The sequence below is a fragment of the Lycium barbarum genome, chromosome 8, assembly GCF_019175385.1.
Source record: "Lycium barbarum isolate Lr01 chromosome 8, ASM1917538v2, whole genome shotgun sequence".
In the NCBI taxonomy this organism is placed as follows: Eukaryota; Viridiplantae; Streptophyta; class Magnoliopsida; order Solanales; family Solanaceae; genus Lycium; species Lycium barbarum.
Genome location: NC_083344.1, coordinates 8,019,632 through 8,038,806, shown reverse-complemented (window position 1 = coordinate 8,038,806; position 19,175 = coordinate 8,019,632). Strand labels below are relative to the sequence as shown.

The window sequence follows — 19,175 nt, the reverse complement described above, 5'->3', positions numbered from 1 at the left end:
GCTCCAATACTGAAGGAGGCTGTCTCCGTTCCGCCCCTGCCTCCTGCTGGTGAAGGTCTCTTGGTTCCCGTTCCACACTCAGGTGCGGAAGACATTCTTTCCCCGGCTCCTCTTCGGTCGATTGACTTTGTCGACATTTCAGGTGAAACTTCTTCGGAATATACTCCACTGCAAAGAACAAGGAGGCCCCGGGAGACGACCGCTACTGAAGGAGAACGAAGGTCTGGGAAAGAACCGGAGACCGAAGTCCCCAGAGTCGTTCATCCGACTCCCGAGCATGAGCCTGCTGTAACTGCAGAGCCTCCGTCTTTCGCCGAGGATACTAAGGCCGTTCCAAGTTCCTCTACTCCGGCTCCAAGGGAGGATGAATTTGAAGATATGTTTGCGGGCACTCCTCCTGCAACCGGCGAAGCTGCAGGATTCGAGCATCTCACGATCCCTCGGGCCACGAGGTCGGCCAGCCGGACCTCCGACTCTGGGACTAGGGACCGAGGAGAACAATATCGGCCATGGTCACCGTCCCAAAAGACTGTAGCTTCCTTTCCCGCCCGGTGGGCGTGGCGAGCTACCTGAGGCCTCTTGTCTCGGATTTGGACAAGAGCAAAATGATCGGGGTCTCCTAGCAGTGTCTTATGAACGCGAGCATGCATGCTGGCAACCAGGTAAGATCTTTAGCCGTCTTTGCATCTCTTCATCGAGGGTTTCCACTTCGCTTTATCCAAGTTTTTCACTTTGTTTCATTTGTAGAGTGTGGTGCTTGTGAACGAAGCCTTCGTCCGTGCCCAGCAAGAGATGGATGATCTTACGGGCCAACTTGATGCCCAGGGCCGGGAAACGGAGAAGTATCTGCACCTCCTTCGGGGGAAGGAGGAGGAGTTGAGCCGGGCGGTCGCTCTCTCCAACCTCCGACACGAGCTTGATGCGGCGAAGGCCGAAAATTGTCATTTGAAGAGGGATCTGGCCGCAATGACCGAGTGCAATCGAAGTCTCGAAGCTGACAAGATCGTCCTTAGCCGGGATAATGCCCAATTTTCTTCGAGGCTAGATGAGCTCGAGACCACCGTTTCTCAGCTCCGGGGGGAACTGGACTTGGTGAAAGTCGATGCTACGAGATTAGCCGAGAGGAACCGGCTGCTCGAATCCGAGACTTCCCAGTACAAAGAGCGCATGAGGGTGCTCGAGGAGAAGGCCGAGGAGCGGTCTCGGATATGTGAAGGACTAAGAGCTAAGCTCGAGGAGGCGGTGAGTGACAATGATGCCCTTAAGGCCGAGCTAGATGCGGCTACCCGTATGAGAAGTGTCATTGAGGAGAACCAGGTTAATCTGGAAGCCAAGCTGGCCAAGGCCGAGGCCGATTTGGAAGAGACCTGGAAAGGTGTGGGGGCGGTCGAGGCCCATACTGCTATTGTTGTCGAGTATGAGAAGTGGAAGTCTCGGCGGATTACCCTCAAGCAAGCTGAGCACGGCTTTTCGGATCTTCCGACCCTGATACTCGAAGCAAAAGGGATGGAGGAGGAGGCCAACCGCGCTCTCGGGTCTGAGTCAGACGACTCCGAGCGGACCGAGTCCGAACATTCATCCACCTCTAGTCATGCCGCATAGCATAGGGCCTGTACTTTGACTTTTGTTTTTGTTTTTTGCCTTTGTAGGATTTTGGTTTTTGATGTAAAAAGCATCCCTTGTATATATAAGGAACGAATCCTTCTTGTTTCTTCGTTTGAATGTTTGCTATTATTTTTGCCATAACTGTTGGTCCGTTTTTGGTCAAGGCGACTTGACCTCGTTTCCAAAAACGGACCAACAGTTATGGCAACAGTTATATCCGGTACTTTTCCAGCCTTGGCTAAAAACGGACCAACAGTTATGGCAAAAATAATATCAAACATTCAAACGAAGAAACAAGAAGGATGCGTTTCTTATATATACATGGGATGCTTTTTACATCAAAAACCAAAATCCTACAAAGGCAAAAAACAAAAACAAAAGTCAAAGTACAGGCCCTATGCTATCCGGCATGACTAGAGGTGGATGAATGTTCGGACTCGGTCTGCTCGGAGTCGTCTGACTCAGACCCGAGAGCGCGGTTGGCCTCCTCCTCCATCCCTTTTGCTTCGAGTATCAGGGCCGAAAGATCCGAAAAGCCGTGCTCAGCTTGCCGGTACTTTTCCAGCCTTGGCTAAAAAGAAATTTTATCGTATCAGTCCCTGTTTGGGGAAATTTATCCGATTTTGGCTCGGATCATTGTGACCTCGTTGCCTTAGACGAATTTTTAACGATTTGGGCCTGGTACGTTATAACCTTGTAGCCTTTGTCGAATTTCGACCACAGAACTCGGTATAGGGTATGTGAATGAGGCAGTGTCGAAATATGGTGGTTATCACCGGGGCAGAGTACATTTAACAGAAAGTCATTATCCCAACTTTTGATAACTTTGTGTTTGCAAAATGTTTGTACATGTGAGAGTTTTAACTCCTTCTTCCTTTGTCGTAGCAAATATAAAATGAGACACAATTCGTTGTGATCGTTTGGTCCTTACATTGAAGGCTATGGCCGATGGCCGGGCCTTAGTTTTGCCGTAGCAAATGCTAAATGGGGCACGATTCATTATGATCATTTGGCCCTTATATTGAAGACTATGGCCAGTGGCCGGGCCTTTGTTATGCCGTAGCAAGTTTTGAGTTTCTTCGTCTTCCTTGCTCGTGGTAAACTCCGATTTAGGCATAGTATTCCCCCAACACTTGTCCGGGCTACGAGGTCGGGGGAGTACTATTAAGCCCCCAATAGGAGGGTGTGGCCTCGAGTTTCCGGGTGCTGGTCCCTTATCTTTATCGAGTAACACGGTGTACTTGTTGCCTCATTAAAAACCTTGTCGGAAAACCCATTTTGGGACAAAACCGTACTAAGGAAAAGAGTGCATCACGTGTTTTCAGGCCTAAACTCCAGCTTTACCCCGTTCTTTGTTTCCTGCAAAAGAGAAAGGTTAATAAGAGAGCATGGGGGGTCCATACCTCAGCAGTAATATCTTTTCAGATGAGCCACATTCCAGTTATTGCGCAACTGTTGCCCGTCCATGGACTCCAACTGGTATGACCCTTTGCCCGTTATCCCGGTTATTTTATACGGACCTTCCCAATTCGGACCTAACTTTCCCTCATTGGGATTCTTGGTGTGCAGGGTGACTTTTCGAAGTACCAAGTCCCCGGTTTGGAAGTGTCGAAAATTGGCTCTTCGGATGTAGTACCTTTCCATTCTTTGTTTCTGGGCTGCAATACGGACTAACGCGTTTTCGCACAGTTCATCCGTTAGGTTAAGTTTTACGGCCATGGCCTCCTCGTTTGATTCCTCGGTGGTATATCTGAACCGGAGAGTTGGTTCGCCAACTTCCACAGGGATAAGGGCTTCGGCCCCGTAAACCAACGAGAAAGGGGTTTCCCCCGTGCTTGATTTGGCCGTGGTTCTGTAAGCCCACAGGACCTCCGAAAATATTTCTTTCCAATGGTGCTTCAACGCCTCGAGTCTTTTCCTCAAATTTTGAATTATGGTTTTGTTCGTAGATTCTGCCTGTCCGTTTGTACACGGGTGATACGGGGTCGATACGATTTTCTTGATCTTCAATCCCTCGAGGAAATCGTTGACCTTGCCACCTACGAACTAGGGACCATTATCACAAGTTATCTCTGCGGGGATGCCGAAACGGCAGATGATGTGATCCCATATGAAGTCGATGACTTCCTTTTCCCTGATTTTCTCAAAGGCCTGCGCTTCAACCCACTTAGAGAAATAGTCAGCCATAAATAAAATGAAACGGGCCTTACCTGGTGCCCATGGTAATGGACCCACGATGTCCATTCCCCACTTCATAAAAAGCCAGGGTGAGATCACCGAATGCAGTAGCTCTCCGGGCTGGTGAATCATCGGGGCATGTTTATAACACCCGTCACATTTTCGGACGAAATTTTCGAGTCCTCGTCAATCCGGTTCCAGTAATAACCGGCCCTGATGATCTTTCGGACCAGAGCCTCGGCACCGGAGTGGTTGCCGCGAGTTCCTTCGTGTACTTCTCTCATCACATATTCCGTTTCACCGGGGCCTAAACATTTAGCCAGGGGGGCCGAGGAAAGATCGCCGATACAATTGACCGTCTACCAAGCAAAAACGGGCAGCCTTTGTCCTTAGTGACCGTGATTCCTTTGGGTCATTTGGGAGCTTACCATCACGCAAGTAGCCAATGTACCTGTTGCGCCAATCCCAAGTTAAACCCATTGCGTTTATCTCGGCGTGTCCGTTTGCTATGGCCGTGTTTGACAGGTGCACCGTCGCCCCGGTGTTGATTTCTTCCCCGTCGACCGAGGATCCCAAACTTGCCAATGCATCGGCCTCACTGTTCTGCTCCCTCGGTATGTGCTGCATGATCCATTCTTTAAATTGACGAAGTACCACTTGAGTTTTCTTGAGGTACCTCTTCATTCGTCTGTTCTTGACCTCGAAGACACCGTTCACTTGGTTTGCAACCAAAAGCGAATCGCATTGTGCTTCGACGATTTCCGCTCCCATACTTCGGCCCAACTCCAAACCTGCAATCATAGCCTCATACTCGGCTTCATTGTTAGTCAATTTAGCAATTCCAATGGACTGTCGAATGACATCCCCGGCTGGGGTCCTAAGGACGATCCCTAGCCCGGAGCCTTTAAGGTTCGAGGCTCCATCCGTGTGTAGAGACCAAATGCCCGCGACCTTTGGCGAGGTCAGCAGAAGCTCTTTTTCGACCTCGAGGACCATGGCCGGGGCAAAATCTGCCACGAAGTCGGCCATGATCTGGGACTTGATGGTCGTTCGAGGTTTGTACTCGATATCATAGCCGCTAATTTCTACGGCTCATTTCGTTAGCCTGCCCGATAATTTCGGCTTATGCATGATATTTTTAAGAGGGTAAGTAGTTACTACACATATTGGGTGGCACTGAAAATAAGGCTTGAGCTTTCTGGAAGCGCTTACCAGTGCCAATACCAATTTTTCCAAATGGGGATAACGGGTCTCCGCCTACCCCAAAGTTCTACTTATGTAATAGATGGGGAATTGTGTACCTGATTCTTCTCGGACCAAGACGCCGCTTACCGCTATCTCGGAGACAGCAAGGTAGAGAAAGAGCGGCTCGTCCGCCTTCGGTGTGTGCAGCAACGGGGGGCTGGACAAGTACCTCTTCAATTCCTGCAGAGCTTCTTGGCACTCCGGTGTCCACACGAAGTCGTTCTTCTTCCTCAGCAAGGAAAAGAAACGATGGCTCTTGTCCGAGGATCTCGATATGAAGCGACTCAACGTCGCTATCCTTTCGGTGAGCCTCTGTACTCCTTTTATGTTGTTCACAACCTCGATATCCTCGATGGCCTTGATTTTATCCGGATTGATTTCAATTCCCCGGTTTGAGACCATGAAACCCAGAAATTCACCGGACCTTACTCCGAAGGCACACTTTTCCGGGTTGAGCTTCATGTTATATTTGCGGAGCACATCAAAGGTTTCCTGCAAATGTCTTAAATGGTCCTCTGTTTCCAGGGACTTAACAACCATATCGTTAACATAAACTTCCATCGTTTTCCCTATTTGTTCTTCGAACATTCCATTAACTAGGCGTTGGTAAGTTGCACCGGCATTTTTTAGTCCGAAAGGCATGACGTTATAACAATAAGTCCCATATCGGGTGATGAAGGACGTTTTCTCTTGATCCTTCGGGTGCATCCGAATTTGGTTATACCCGGAGTATGCATCGAGAAAACTTAACATCTCATGTCCGGCCGACGCATCGATCATTCTATCGATGTGAGGCAACGGAAATAAGTCATTCGGGCATGCCTTGTTTAAATCCTTATAATCGACACACATTCGAAATTTATTACCTTTTTGGGTACTACCACCACGTTAGCAAGCCAATCCGGGTATTTCACCTCCCGGATGGAACCTATTTTTAAAAGCTTTGTTACCTCATCTTTCACGAAGGCGTGTTTTGGCTCCGCCATGGGCCTTCTTTTTTGCTTCACCGGGGAAAACTTCCCGTCCAAGCTGATCTTGTGAGTTGCTATTTCCGGCGATATACCTGTCATATCTATATGCGACCATGCAAAGCAATCGGTGTTAGCTCGAAGAAACTCAATTAACTTGCACTTGAGCTCCGGGGTGAGCCCCGTGCCCAGGTATACCTTTCTGTCCGGTAGGTACTCGAACAGGATGATCTGTTCCAGCTCCTCTACGGTTGACTTGGTCGCATCCGAGTCATCTGACATGACGAATGACCTGGGTACCTCGAAATCATCCTTCTCATGCACTGGGTCCGACCCAGTATACTTTGATTGCTATTGGGGAACCCCCCCCTCCGGTTGCATCATTTTCTTCCTGAGCCGGCTCCTTGGGTCGAGGCGCCGCTTCCTCTACTGCGAACATTTCCTTTGCAGTGGGCTGCTCACCTCGGATGGTTTTCACTCCCTCTGGGGTGGGGAATTTCAGCAACTGATGCAGTGTCGAGGGTACTGCCCTCATGCTATGTATCCAGGGTCTGCCCAATACTGCATTATATTTCATGTCCCCTTCGATCACATAGAACACTGTCTATTGAATGGTGCCATCCATGTTCACGGGCAATGAGATCTCCCCTTTCGTGGTTTCGCTTGCCATGTTGAACCCGCTGAGTACCCGGGCCACCAGTACGATCCGATCGAGCAGTCCTAGCTATTCGACCACTCTCCATCGGATGATGTTGGACGAGCTACCTGGGTCAACCAAAATACGTTTAACCTTAGTTTTAAAGATAAGCACAGAAATTACCAATGCATCATTGTGCGGCTGAACGATGCCCTCCGCGTCTTCGTCATCGAAGAAGATAGAGCCCCCGGTTGAGTGATCTCGGATGCGCTTTTCACGAACAATAGAAACCTTTGTCCGTTTCAGTACCGGCCCCCGAGGGGTGTCAATACCCCCAACTATCATGTTGATTGTATGCTGGGGTTCGACCGGCTCGGCCCTTCGATGAGCTTCTCTTTCCTTGTAATGGTTTTTGGATCGCTCGCTCAGCAGATCTAGGAGATGACCGTTCTTCAATAACCGGGCTACCTTTTCTCTATATTGGTGACAATCCTCAGTTCTATGTCCATGGGTTCCGTGATATTCACACACCATGCTCGGATCCCGTTGGCCCAGATCTGACCTTAAAGGTTTCGACCATCTTACATCCGGGACGCGGCCGATGGCCGAGACGAGGCCGGAAGTACTAACGTTGAAGTTGTACTCCGAAATCTTTGGTGGACCCTTATTACTGGCAGAACTTCCGGCATCGCTCCTGAACGAGAGCCCCCGGCTATTTGACCGGGCGCTCGGCCCGCTTGCCACCCCGACCTAAGAAACGGCTCGGGCTCTCCCTTGACTTTTCTGAACTGAAATTGTGTTTCTCCGAATGAGAATATGGCCGAAACCTTTCCATCGATGATTCGGCCTTTGCTTCATAACCCTTCCTTGGTTTTTCAAAACTTCTATCCACTTTTACCGGGGCCCGGGGGAGCTCGAACTGATCATCCTCCATCCGAATCTTTGATTCATACCGATTATGGACATCGGCCCATGTCACAGCCTCGTATTCCAGCAAATTTTCTTTCAATTTGAACGAAGCAGTTGAACTTAGCACGTTGAGCCCCTTTGTGAAAGCTTGCGCGGCCCATTCTTCTGGAACCAGGGGGAGTTCCATCCGTTCCCTCTGGAACCGTTTGGCGAACTCACGCAGTAACTCATCGTCCCTTTGGGTTATTCGGAAGATATCGGACTTGCGGGCCTGCACCTTTTTGGCACCGGCATGAGCCTTTACGAAGGCATCAGCGAGCATTTCGAAAGAAGTGATCGAATGCTCGGGTAGGTGGTCATACCACGTCAATGCTCCCTTTGACAGAGTCTCCCCAAATTTCTTCAACAATACTGACTCAATCTCATCTTCCTCCATATCATTGCCTTTTATGGCACAGGTGTATGAGGTTACGTGCTCGTGCGGGTCCGTTGTGCCGTCATACTTCTGTATATCGGGCATTTTGAACCTCTTTGGGATCAATTTCGGGGCTGCGCTCGGAGGAAAAGGCCTTTGTATGTACCTTTTTGAATTCAGCCCCTTCAGCAAAGGTGGAGCCCCCGGGATCTGATCCACCCGAGAATTGTATGTCTCGACCCTCTTTTCCGTTGATTCTACCCGTTTCGCCAAAGTTTCAAGCATCTTTAGAACCTCGGTAGAGGAACCGGCTCCGGAGCCGTCACTCTCAACCATCGTGCCTCGTTTCTTCCGGTTTCGGCAATACCCTTTGCCCTTTCCGGCTCTGCTTCACCTTTTTCGCTCTGCAACCGGGAAATTGCGATTCCCTGCTCAGCAATTGCCGTTCTTTGCTCCTGTAACATTTCAAAAATTAAATGTAAGTTAACATTGTCGTTTGGGGTGTCCGGTTCTTTCCGGCCCTGTGTCCAGGACAAAGTAACAGAATTATGAGTATTTAGAGGATCGGTGGCCGGCAGGGCGGCATTCTCTTGATCCACGGTGTTTTACCGATTGAGGCCCTCCCTCGAATCAACGGGGTTAGGATCAGCGGGATTCGGCAATCCCCGTTGTTCACTGCCTTCGTTTTCCGCCACAATCTCGGTGTTGTTGACATGACCGGATTGTTCAATGCCAGCCATTTAGTCCGTTTTTCCAGGGACGGACAGGAGATGTTTTTGATTTTGATGAATATGGCAGAAATCAAGACCAAAAACCACTATTATCCTAGCCCCACGGTGGGCGCCAAACTGTTTACCCCGAATTCGGATAATCAATTAAATTTGTAAGTAGGTATAGGATATGTGCTTGGGCCTTGATGTGTGTTAGATGGAGAAAATTTGTGTATGAGAGTTCTTCAACAAAGCGGTTAATAATGACGATTTGCTATGAATATAAACGTTTGTAAGCAATGTGGTACACTTGACGGAAGATACACAATAAAATGGAAACAAATGATCTCGGCCGAATCCGAGATTTAGAGAGAGAGATTGTATATATGGGTTTTTCTATTACAAATGTTCTTATGAAATAGAGGAGCCAACCCCCTCAAAGGAGGGGAATGAGCTCTATTTATAGTGGTGCCTCTATGGGTCTCCTCTGATACAAATGATTAGAATAATAATAATAAGGACAACTCTGAGCGGATTTGGTGGGATTAGGTTGGCCGTACGATCTGACACACACATGGTTGGTGGTTGACCATGGCAGGACGCTACTGACGTTGGCTTTGTGTGCAACGGCCATACCGGGTCAACGGCACGGATACTCGGGGTAACGACCTCGAGCAACTCGGTGATGAAGGAACCGGCCCAATTGGTCATCCTGATCAGCTCCGGACAGGGGTTCCTCCGGTTCAGAACGAAAGACCTCATGTACGTTCTTGCCCCTTCTTGCTCCGGTTTCCTGTTTCACCAGTTTTAGAAAATAACCATAGAAAAGGGTAGAACAATAGGCTAAAAAGATGGGCAAAAAACGTATATATACCTAATAAGCACCCAATATTACGAAACGTAACAAGAGTTTTCAGTTTTCAAAACATAACAATAGAAATCTTATGAAAGATATACAAAGGCATAAAAAATTAAAAAGTCAGATTTTTTAGCTTTAATAAAGTTGCACTAATCATGCAATCAACGTGTTATTTGTTCCCAATTCTCTCCCCATCACTAAGTATCCAATTTTCTTCCCTTATTTGTTTCATGTTCTATTCTTGAATCCAACTTCAGTGCAAATTTATCTCTGTTTTTCTTCATTTTTTTCACGAATCCCATCTCATCATCATTGTCGTCGCTAGAGAAGAGAGGATAATATAGTTGAGATTCATAAAACATAAGAGAAGAGAACTTGCAAGAGAGACTCCTCTTTTCTCATCTCGTCTTCTTCTTCTTCTTCTTCTTCAGGGAATTCAACAATGAATTTTATCGAAGCGTTGTTTTGACATTCTGTTTTTCTAAAACTATTATTGTTTGGGTATTGTTGCAAACAATTGATAATATCTTTTGGAGCTTATATTTCAATTTTGAGGATGTTTGGTGAAGATTAGAGGTGATTTTGGTTGGATCTTCATATTAGAATATTGTATTTTTGAAATTGTATTAATGTAGTATGTAAAGTGGGTATGCTTAAGACATAACACGTATATATATGCCATATTTGGCCACATCAGTGCACTTAACTATTTCGTACTTAACAGTATAATTAGAAAAAGATAAATATATGTAGAATCATCTTGTGATTCACAGTGGAAAGAGATTAAAAGTACGACAACTAAATGCAATATATTATTACCATTTACGCTATGAAACATAAAAAAAAAAAAAAAAAATTGAAGAAGAAGTGAAAATGTAAATTTTAGGCTTACCAATTGAAGAAGTTAGAGATAAGAATGGAGGGCTTCCTTGTATCTGTTAAGATTGTTGAGAAGGCATAGAAATATATTGAAACACATATAGATAATGAGGAAGAAAAACAATGATTGAAATACACGTTCATAATTTAAACCAACTCCTATGTTGGTGAAAAAGTGAAATTAAATGTCCATAAATCAAATAATAAACTGTCTACAAATAAAATAAAATAAAATAAAACAGGGGGGATGGAGGAAGTGGGAGTGGTTGGTGGATTTTAAATTTCAAAGTATACAAATTTAATTTTAAATATAATATTTTAGTAATACCGCAAAGCTTCCAAGAACATGTATTTAAAACTGTCCCATTTAAAACTGGAAGTGGGAGAAGTCTTCTTCTGTGTTTTTATTTAACACAGATTCAAACAAAAAACTGTCCAGGAGCGTGTATTTATGTATTAAGGTAGTTAACTTTATTCAAAAATATAACATTTGGCTTCTATTTGAGATGTCACTTGGGTTTTTTAAAATTTAGTTATTAGAGCTGTTTTTTTGTCCGAAATGTGTACACGTGTCAAAATCTACTTAATATGCCACCTGGCTTAATCTTAGGCTAGACTTTTTTGCTTTTAATAATTATAATAATAATAATAATAATAATAATAATAATAATAATATAGATATAAATTATTAGAAATATTAAGATATAGATCCAGGTTGACTAACATGGGTGACCCGAATTCAATTTCCAATTAGAGCGAATGCAATGAAATTTCTATGTGCCTAAGCAACCTGATGATGAAAGAGACGCAGTGATCCATTATAATGAAGGTACATATTGTCTTTCTCCTACAATTAGTTAGCATAACCATTCAGAAGTAGCAAATTAAATATGCAGCAATTAGGAAAGTGAGAAGCTCAGGTTGGAAGAGAAATTTTAGGGTTATGTTTGGTCGGTGTCAGATTAGGAAAGTGACTTTGTTTTCACTTCTGTTTTGTTTTGTTCATTTTGCTTTTGTATGTACAGTATTTATTTTATTAATAAATATATAACCACTAAGGAGGACTTAGTGGTAATTAAATTTAAAAAAATAATTATGCAGCAATAAGTGACTTGCAAAAGGTTAAGGTCTTTATTTCCTTTATAGAGTCATATACTTATGCTAGAGTTGCAAAAACTTCCCAATGCACACTTTGCAATATCATAATTTTACTTATGGTCCTTTGAACTAACTGCAAATATACAATCTTACTATTTCAAATCAAAGATCTAGAGATACAATCTTACTCAGTAAAAAACATTTACACAATCATGTAAACCTCTCATTCTAATTCAGTGCTCTCCGAACCGTGCGGGAAGGTTTCTCTTCACATGGCTCACCAACTTGATCTTTTGCGGGAACCGTTTGTCCGAACAGGCTTGCAAAAAAAGCTAAGGTCTTGCTTTAGCAAATTTTAGTACAATGTCATCACTAATTTCACATTTTGTGTTATTTTCTTAAGAAAACACATTAATTAGATAGTTGTATTTTACTAGGACTGAAGAAATACTTGAATCTGAAGTTATGTATTTTGTACGAAGACTTTACCAAAAATCCCCAGAAAATCCGAGAAAATCGAAGAACCCGAGCTTGAAACACCTGACTTTTGTCGATTTTGGTTTGATTTATAGATAAAAAAAAAACCCAACACAATTAATGTGATTTGGTATTTGAAAAAGCCGAATCAACCCGATCCATGACACCACTAGGCGAGACTATAAATTGTGAGTGGCACATAGGAAAGAGTGGGTCCAACTACTTTCAATTATAAAAAGGCAGAATACCTAAAGACCCCCCTAAACTTGACGCGTTTTATGAAAATCTCCCAAAGCTTAACGTGTTTTATGAAGATCTCCTAAACAAACAGTAGTTTTAATTACCACCCCCAACTTGGCTATTTGATAGTTGTTACTCCCCCCCCCCCCCCCCCCCCCCGGACGATCTCATCTTAAGAGAGTGAGAGCCTGCCATGTGATTTTTTTGTCCATGTGGCAATATTTCTTAAAAAATAAAGAACATCTTGTTTTACTTTTAAAAATTAATTTTTTAGATTTTCCTTTTCGGGTCAAATTTGTAAAAAAAAAACTTTGCTACAACTTTTTAGGCAAATAAAATTTATTTGGCAAAAAAAAATATGAAATTTTACCCGATTTTTCTTTTACAGAATTTTCCCAAAAGTAGAAAAACATGGTTGAAATAGATAGTCATTACATCTAAATCAGTTATCAGTTATAATAAGAATTACACAATTGGAACTTCATTAGTTCGCTAAACTTTTTATTTCACTTAAAATAAAGGAGCTCTAACCATTTTTTTTTAATATAGACTTGTCTTGAAAATTAACTGTTGAAATAAATAGTCATTGCATCTAAACAAGAAATAAAAAGAATTACACAACATAATATCTCTTTCTTTTTCGTCTGTATATCATTTTCTCAAAACCATTTCCATCTTTTTCAATTCTCTTTCTTCTCTTCACTTACGATCTCCCATTGGAGACTCTGTTTCTTGGTTTTTTCACAGCTGTGACAACATTGGTGAGGTATATATATGATATATCGTCATTTGCTCCAATGCATGCCTATTTCTTCATTTGTATAAGCAAAAATAGAAATTCTCCATTTTACTTTGTGTTTACGGCAGCAGGAGCGGATCAATGTTGGGGGCTGTTATCAATATAATCTGTATAAGTTTAAATAAAGTTTCAGAATCTATAAACACTTAGTAAAAGCAGATTACACAATCTGTAAAAAACTTAAAACTAGTAAATTACAGAAACTGGAAAATGAACAGAAACAGTGTTGAAAAAATATCAATCAATCAGATCATTTGACTCCGACTCCGACTCCGACTCCGAAGCCGAAGCCGAAGCCAAGCCGAGCGACGACGACGACGACGACGGCGCGAGGGGTCCTTTCCCCCTCAACCCTTTTAGCGACTAGAGAAGGTGTAATGTAATATATACACCTCTCTTTTCCTCTCTTCTTCCTATGTGGGACAAATGCTTGAACCAAAGCAAAAGGGACCTTTTACATTCTCTTCACTTTCCATCCCATCATTTCTCATTCACCAATATCAAAACCCAACAATCCCCCACATGAATGGGGAATGGCCATAATATAAAAGAATGTGCGGACAAGCGTGATATACAAACGAAGATTGACTGCATCTGGATAAGTAGGTTTCCCTTTGAACTTTCCGGAGTGAACTTATATCGGACATACTCGATCAATCGGTAGATTTGATATCTTTGAACCGTTGAACTTGGTTGTATACCTAGACAACATAAGTCACACAATCAACCCTCAACCGTTTATGGTTCTCACGGTTGTGTTCGTTTCAGCCATGAACACCGCCTGGTTTCATGAGTGCATAGAGAATGGGCATTCACTGTCATTCCCCCTTTAAAGCGGCTTACACTTAACACTCACATAGGTGATTTCTAAACATGTGGTCCTATAGCCACATTATCTGGTCATACACTGCCAGATTTAGATAATCATTAAAAACCTTAATGCTTTATTAACTCATTAACAAGCCATAAAGTTTTTACCCTTATTTCTGAACATTGTCTTCATCCGAGAATGGGTTGAGTTATTTGACAATGTTGAACCGTCAGTCATAACTTTGTTTGATCTCCTTGAACCTAGCTCTTGGGATCTCCAGTCTGCTAGGTAGAGTTACCGCCATGATGACTTGTCCTCGGCCTTAACCCCATTCCCATTGATGATCTACTAACTCCCTCTCTAGATAAGCCTTTTGTAAGCGAATCCGCTACGTTATCTCTTGACTTTACATAGTCAATCGTGATAACGCCACTAGAGAGGAGTTGTCTAACGGTATTGTGTCTCCGTCTTATGTGACGAGATTTTCCGTTATACATTACGCTCCTTGCCCTACCTATTGCTGCTTGACTGTCACAATGTATACATATAGAAGCCAAAGGTTTGGGCCAGAATGGAATATCTTCTAAGAAATTCCGGAGCCATTCAGCTTCTTCACCGGCCTTGTCTAAAGCTATGAATTCAGATTCCATAGTGGAAAGGGCGATGCAAGTCTGTTTGGATGATTTCCAAGACACTGCTCCACTCCCAATTGTGAAAACATATCCACTTGTGGATTTAACTTCAGATGATCCAGTGATCCAATTTGCATCACTAGATCCCTCAATCACTTCGAGATATTTATTATAATGCAAAGCATAGTCTTGAGTATGTTTCAGATACCCCAAAACTCGTTTCATTTCCATCCAATCTGTGTGATTGGGATTACTTGTAAACCGACTCAGTTTGCTAATAGCACATGCTATATCTGGTCGTGTACAATTCATGATATACATCAGACTTCCCAACACTCTCGCATAGTCCCCTTGTGATTTACTTTCACCTTCATTTTTTTGAAGTGTGTAACTCACATCAATTGGAGTTCTGGCAATCTTGAAATCCAAGTACTTGAATTTGTTAAGTACTTTATCTATGTAGTGAGACTGTGATAATGCTATACCTTGCGGAGTTCTATGAATTCTAATTCCTAGGATTACATCAGCAACTCCTAAGTCTTTCATGTCAAATTTGCTAGCCAGCATGCGCTTTGTAGCATTTATATCTGCCATATCTTTGCTCATTATCAGCATGTCATCAACATACAAACAAACAATGACTTCGTGACCTGGAGTGTTTTTAATGTAAACACATTTATCACACTCATTGATTTTAAAGTCATTTGCCAACATGGTTTGGTCAAATTTAGCATGCCATTGTTTGGGTGCTTGTTTAAGTCCATAAAGCGACTTTACAAGTTTGCATACTTTCTTTTCTTTACCAGGAACCACAAAACCCTCGGGTTGTTCCATGTAAATTTCTTCCTCCAAATCACCATTTAAGAAAGCTGTTTTAACATCCATTTGGTGAATTTCAAGACCATACACGGCTGCCAGAGCCACTAACACCCGAATGGACGTTATTCTTGCTACAGGCGAGTATGTGTCAAAATAATCAAGGCCTTCTTTTTGTCTATAAACTTTGACCACAAGTCTTGCCTTATATTTGTCAATAGTGCCATCAGCTTTCATTTTCCTTTTAAAAATCCATTTAGAACCTAAAGGCTTGTTTCCAGGAGGAAGATCAACCACTTCCCATGTGTGGTTATCTAAGATTGATTGAATCTCAATATTGACTGCCTCTTTCCAAAATGTTGAATCAGAAGAAGACATCGCTGCTATAAATGTTTGAGGCTCATCTTCAAGCAAGAATGTCACAAAATCTAGTCCAAAGGAAGTAGATGTCCTTTGACGTTTGCTACGCCTTGGATCCTTTTCACTTGGTGTACTTTCCTTTGGTTCTTCCCGCGGTCGTTTAGATCTTTCACTTGACGACTCACATTCAATCTTATACGGATAAATATCTTCAAAGAATTCAGCATTATCTGATTCAATTACCGTATTAACATGAATTTCGGGATTGTCGGATTTGTGAACCAAAAACCTACAAGCTTTGCTGTTTGTAGCATATCCAATAAAAACACAATCCACAGTTTTTGATCCGATTTTTACCCTTTTAGGTAAAGGAACTTGTACCTTTGCTAAACACCCCCACACTTTGAAATATTTCAAGTTGGATTTTCTTCCTTTCCATAGTTCATATGGAATAGATTGTGTTTTGCTGTGGGGCACTCTGTTGAGTATTCGGTTAGCTGTAAGGATAGCTTCCCCCCCACAAGATCTGCGGTAAACCGGAACTTATTAGTGAAACATTCATCATTTCTTTCAATGTCCGGTTTTTCCTTTCTGCAACTCTATTGGATTGTGGTGTGTAGGGGGCAGTGGTTTGATGAATAATTCCATATTCTAAACATATCTCTGCAAAAGGAGATTTGTATTCTCCACCCCTATCACTTCTAATCATTTTTATCTTTTTATTCAATTGATTTTCGACTTCATTCTTATATTGCTTAAATGCTTCTATTGCTTCATCCTTACTGTTTAGCAAATAAACATAACAATATCGAGTGCAATCGGCAATAAAAGTTATGAAATACTTTTTCCCACCGCGAGATGGTATTGACTTCATATCACAGATGTCAGTGTGGATTAAGTCTAAAGGATTTGAATTCTTTTGAATAGACTTATACGAATGCTTAACAAACTTTGATTCAACACATATTTGACATTAGATATATTACACTCAAATTTAGGCAATATTTCAAGATTAATCATTTTCTGCAAGGTTTTGTAATTGACATGTCCTAAACGAACATGTCATAAATTATTTGACTCGAATAAGTAAGAAGAAGCAGATTTTTCATTAATACTGGTAACAACCATTACATTAAGTTTGAAAAGGCCCTCGGTGAGGTAGCCCTTTCCTACAAACATATCATTCTTACTAAGTACAAATTTATCACTAACCAGCACAAACTTAAACCCATTTTTCACGAGTAGTGCGGTTGAAACTAGGTTTTTCCTAATTGATGGAACATGCATGACGTTGTTGAGAGTCAGCACCTTGCCGGATGTCATCTTCAACAGAACCTTTCCATATCCTTCAACTTTGGCTGTTGCAGTATTTCCCATGTATAGCTCCTCTTCGGGTCCAGCGGGAGTGTAGGTTGTAAATGCTTCCTTAACGGCACACACATGTCGAGTGGCGCCAGAATCAAGCCACCACTCTTTTGGGTTACCAACCAGGTTGCACTCAGACAGCATTGCACACAGGTCATCAACATCTTCCATCATATTTGCCTGACCCTTGTTTTTCTCTTTGTCCTTCTTGGGGGCACGACAGTCGGGAGCTTTATGGCCTGCTTTACCACAATTATAACAGTTGCCCTTAAATTTTTTCTTGTTAGCATACTTCTCCTTTCCATAATGCCTCTTCCTTTTATTGTTCTTTTTCCGAGCAGCATTTTCAACGACGTTTGCTCCTTCAATCGGTGAACTCTTACGGTACCTCTTATCAGCGGTTTTGTTATCTTCCTCGATCTTGAGACGAATCACAAGATCCTCCAACTTCATTTCCTTTCTCTTGTGCTTAAGATAATTCTTGAAATCTTTCCATGAGGGCGGCAACTTCTCAATCATTGCAGCCACTTGGAACGCTTCATTCACTACCATACCTTCAGCAATAAGGTCATGGAAGATAAGTTGAAGCTCTTGAACTTGGGTTCCAACGGTTTTTCCATCCACCATTTTGTAGTCTAGGAATTTGGCAACCACAAACTTCTTCAAGCAAGCATCTTCTGTTTTGTACTTGTTTTCAAGTGCACTCCATAGTTCTTTGGAGGTCTCTACTGCACTGTAGACGTTGTACAAGTCATCTTCTAAGGCACTCAAAATGTATCCTTTGCACAAAAAGTCAGCCTGCTTCCAAGCCTCAGTAACCATGAACTTTTGGTTGTCAGGCATGTCGGCGGCAGGCACGGGAGGATCCTCACTGGTGAACTTTTGCATACCAAGGGTGGTAAGCCAAAAGAACATTCTTTGCTGCCATCCTTTAAAGTTTGCACCGGTGAACTTCGCAGGTTTCTCCGCCGGCGGCACAGTTGTACGGGTTGTAGGAGTAACCACTGGTGCAATACCCGCAGAGGGAGTTCCAGCCGCAGAGGGAGTTCCAGTCGCAGAGGGAGTTCCAGTATCAATTGCCATTATTTCTTTATAACTGTCAAATCGACAAACTGTTTTAGTTAATAAAACCAGAATGGCAATCAAATCACAAACTTAGACGATGAAGATTTTATTTCTTCAAATCGCAGTATAATCATGAACTTTGGTATTCTAACGAAGTTTTTATATCTTCGAGTCAGAATGCTAATATTCATATGGAGTAGAAAACTACAGAAGTTTTAATCTCCTTAAACAGAATACAGATTATAATATTATATATAATTTCCTTAAGATTGTTATCAATATAATCTGTATAAGTTTAAATAAAGTTTCGGAATCTATAAAACACTTAGTAAAAGCAGATTACACAATCTGTAAAAAACTTAAAACCAGTAAATTACAGAAACTGGAAAATGAACAGAAACAGTGTTGAAAAAATATTTTCAGAATATAATCGAGCCCATTTAGTTCAAAGTGTGTCCTTAAGGAAATTATTCCCCTCACAGTACTCGAGGTTGATGGAATATCCCCTCCCAGGATAGAACGATTATCTTACCAGAATAGTAGTACTCCAAATTCTGGTAGCGGCGAACCACTCAATGGCAGTATATCACACTGAAAAGAAAACTTTTAAGAAGAGTAGAAGAGTAGAGAATATCAGAACTGGTTGGGAAAGGTTTGCAGCTTTTCACAAAGGTTTGCAACCTTTCAGAAAATATCTGTTTTCTTTTTAAAAAATAAAACGGAGGGAAATTTAAATTAATCCAGGAAGAAACGGGTAGCGGGTCAGACACGCGGATCCGGGTCACTAACGGGTCAGGATCTGAAAATAATTAATTAATTAATAATTAATTAAATTAAAATTAAAAGAATTTTGATCCAAAAAGATTAAGATTATCAATCAATCAGATCATTTGACCGAAGCCGAGCGAGCGACGACGACGGCGCGAGGGATCCTTTCCCCCTCAACCCTTTTAGCGACTAGAGAAGGTGTAATGTAATATATACACCTCTCTTTTCCTCTCTTCTTCCTATGTGGGACAAATGTTTTAACCAAAGCAAAAGGGACCTTTTACATTCCCTTCACTTTCCATCCCATCATTTCCCACTCACCAATATCAAAACCCAACA

At 42.5% G+C, this 19,175-nt stretch overlaps 1 protein-coding gene across 1 annotated transcript; it reads right to left on the bottom strand.

Annotated features, from left to right (window-relative positions):
- Nucleotides 1-1,938: 1,938 nt before the first annotated feature.
- Nucleotides 1,939-18,086, bottom strand: LOC132607649 (uncharacterized). The gene is made up of 4 exons (XM_060321742.1): nucleotides 17,601-18,086; nucleotides 17,127-17,423; nucleotides 8,325-8,412; nucleotides 1,939-1,958 (listed from the first exon to the last, which is right to left on the bottom strand). The coding sequence occupies exons 1-4, from the start codon at nucleotides 18,084-18,086 to the stop codon at nucleotides 1,939-1,941; spliced, it is 891 nt and encodes a 296-aa protein (XP_060177725.1).
- Nucleotides 18,087-19,175: the final 1,089 nt, after the last annotated feature.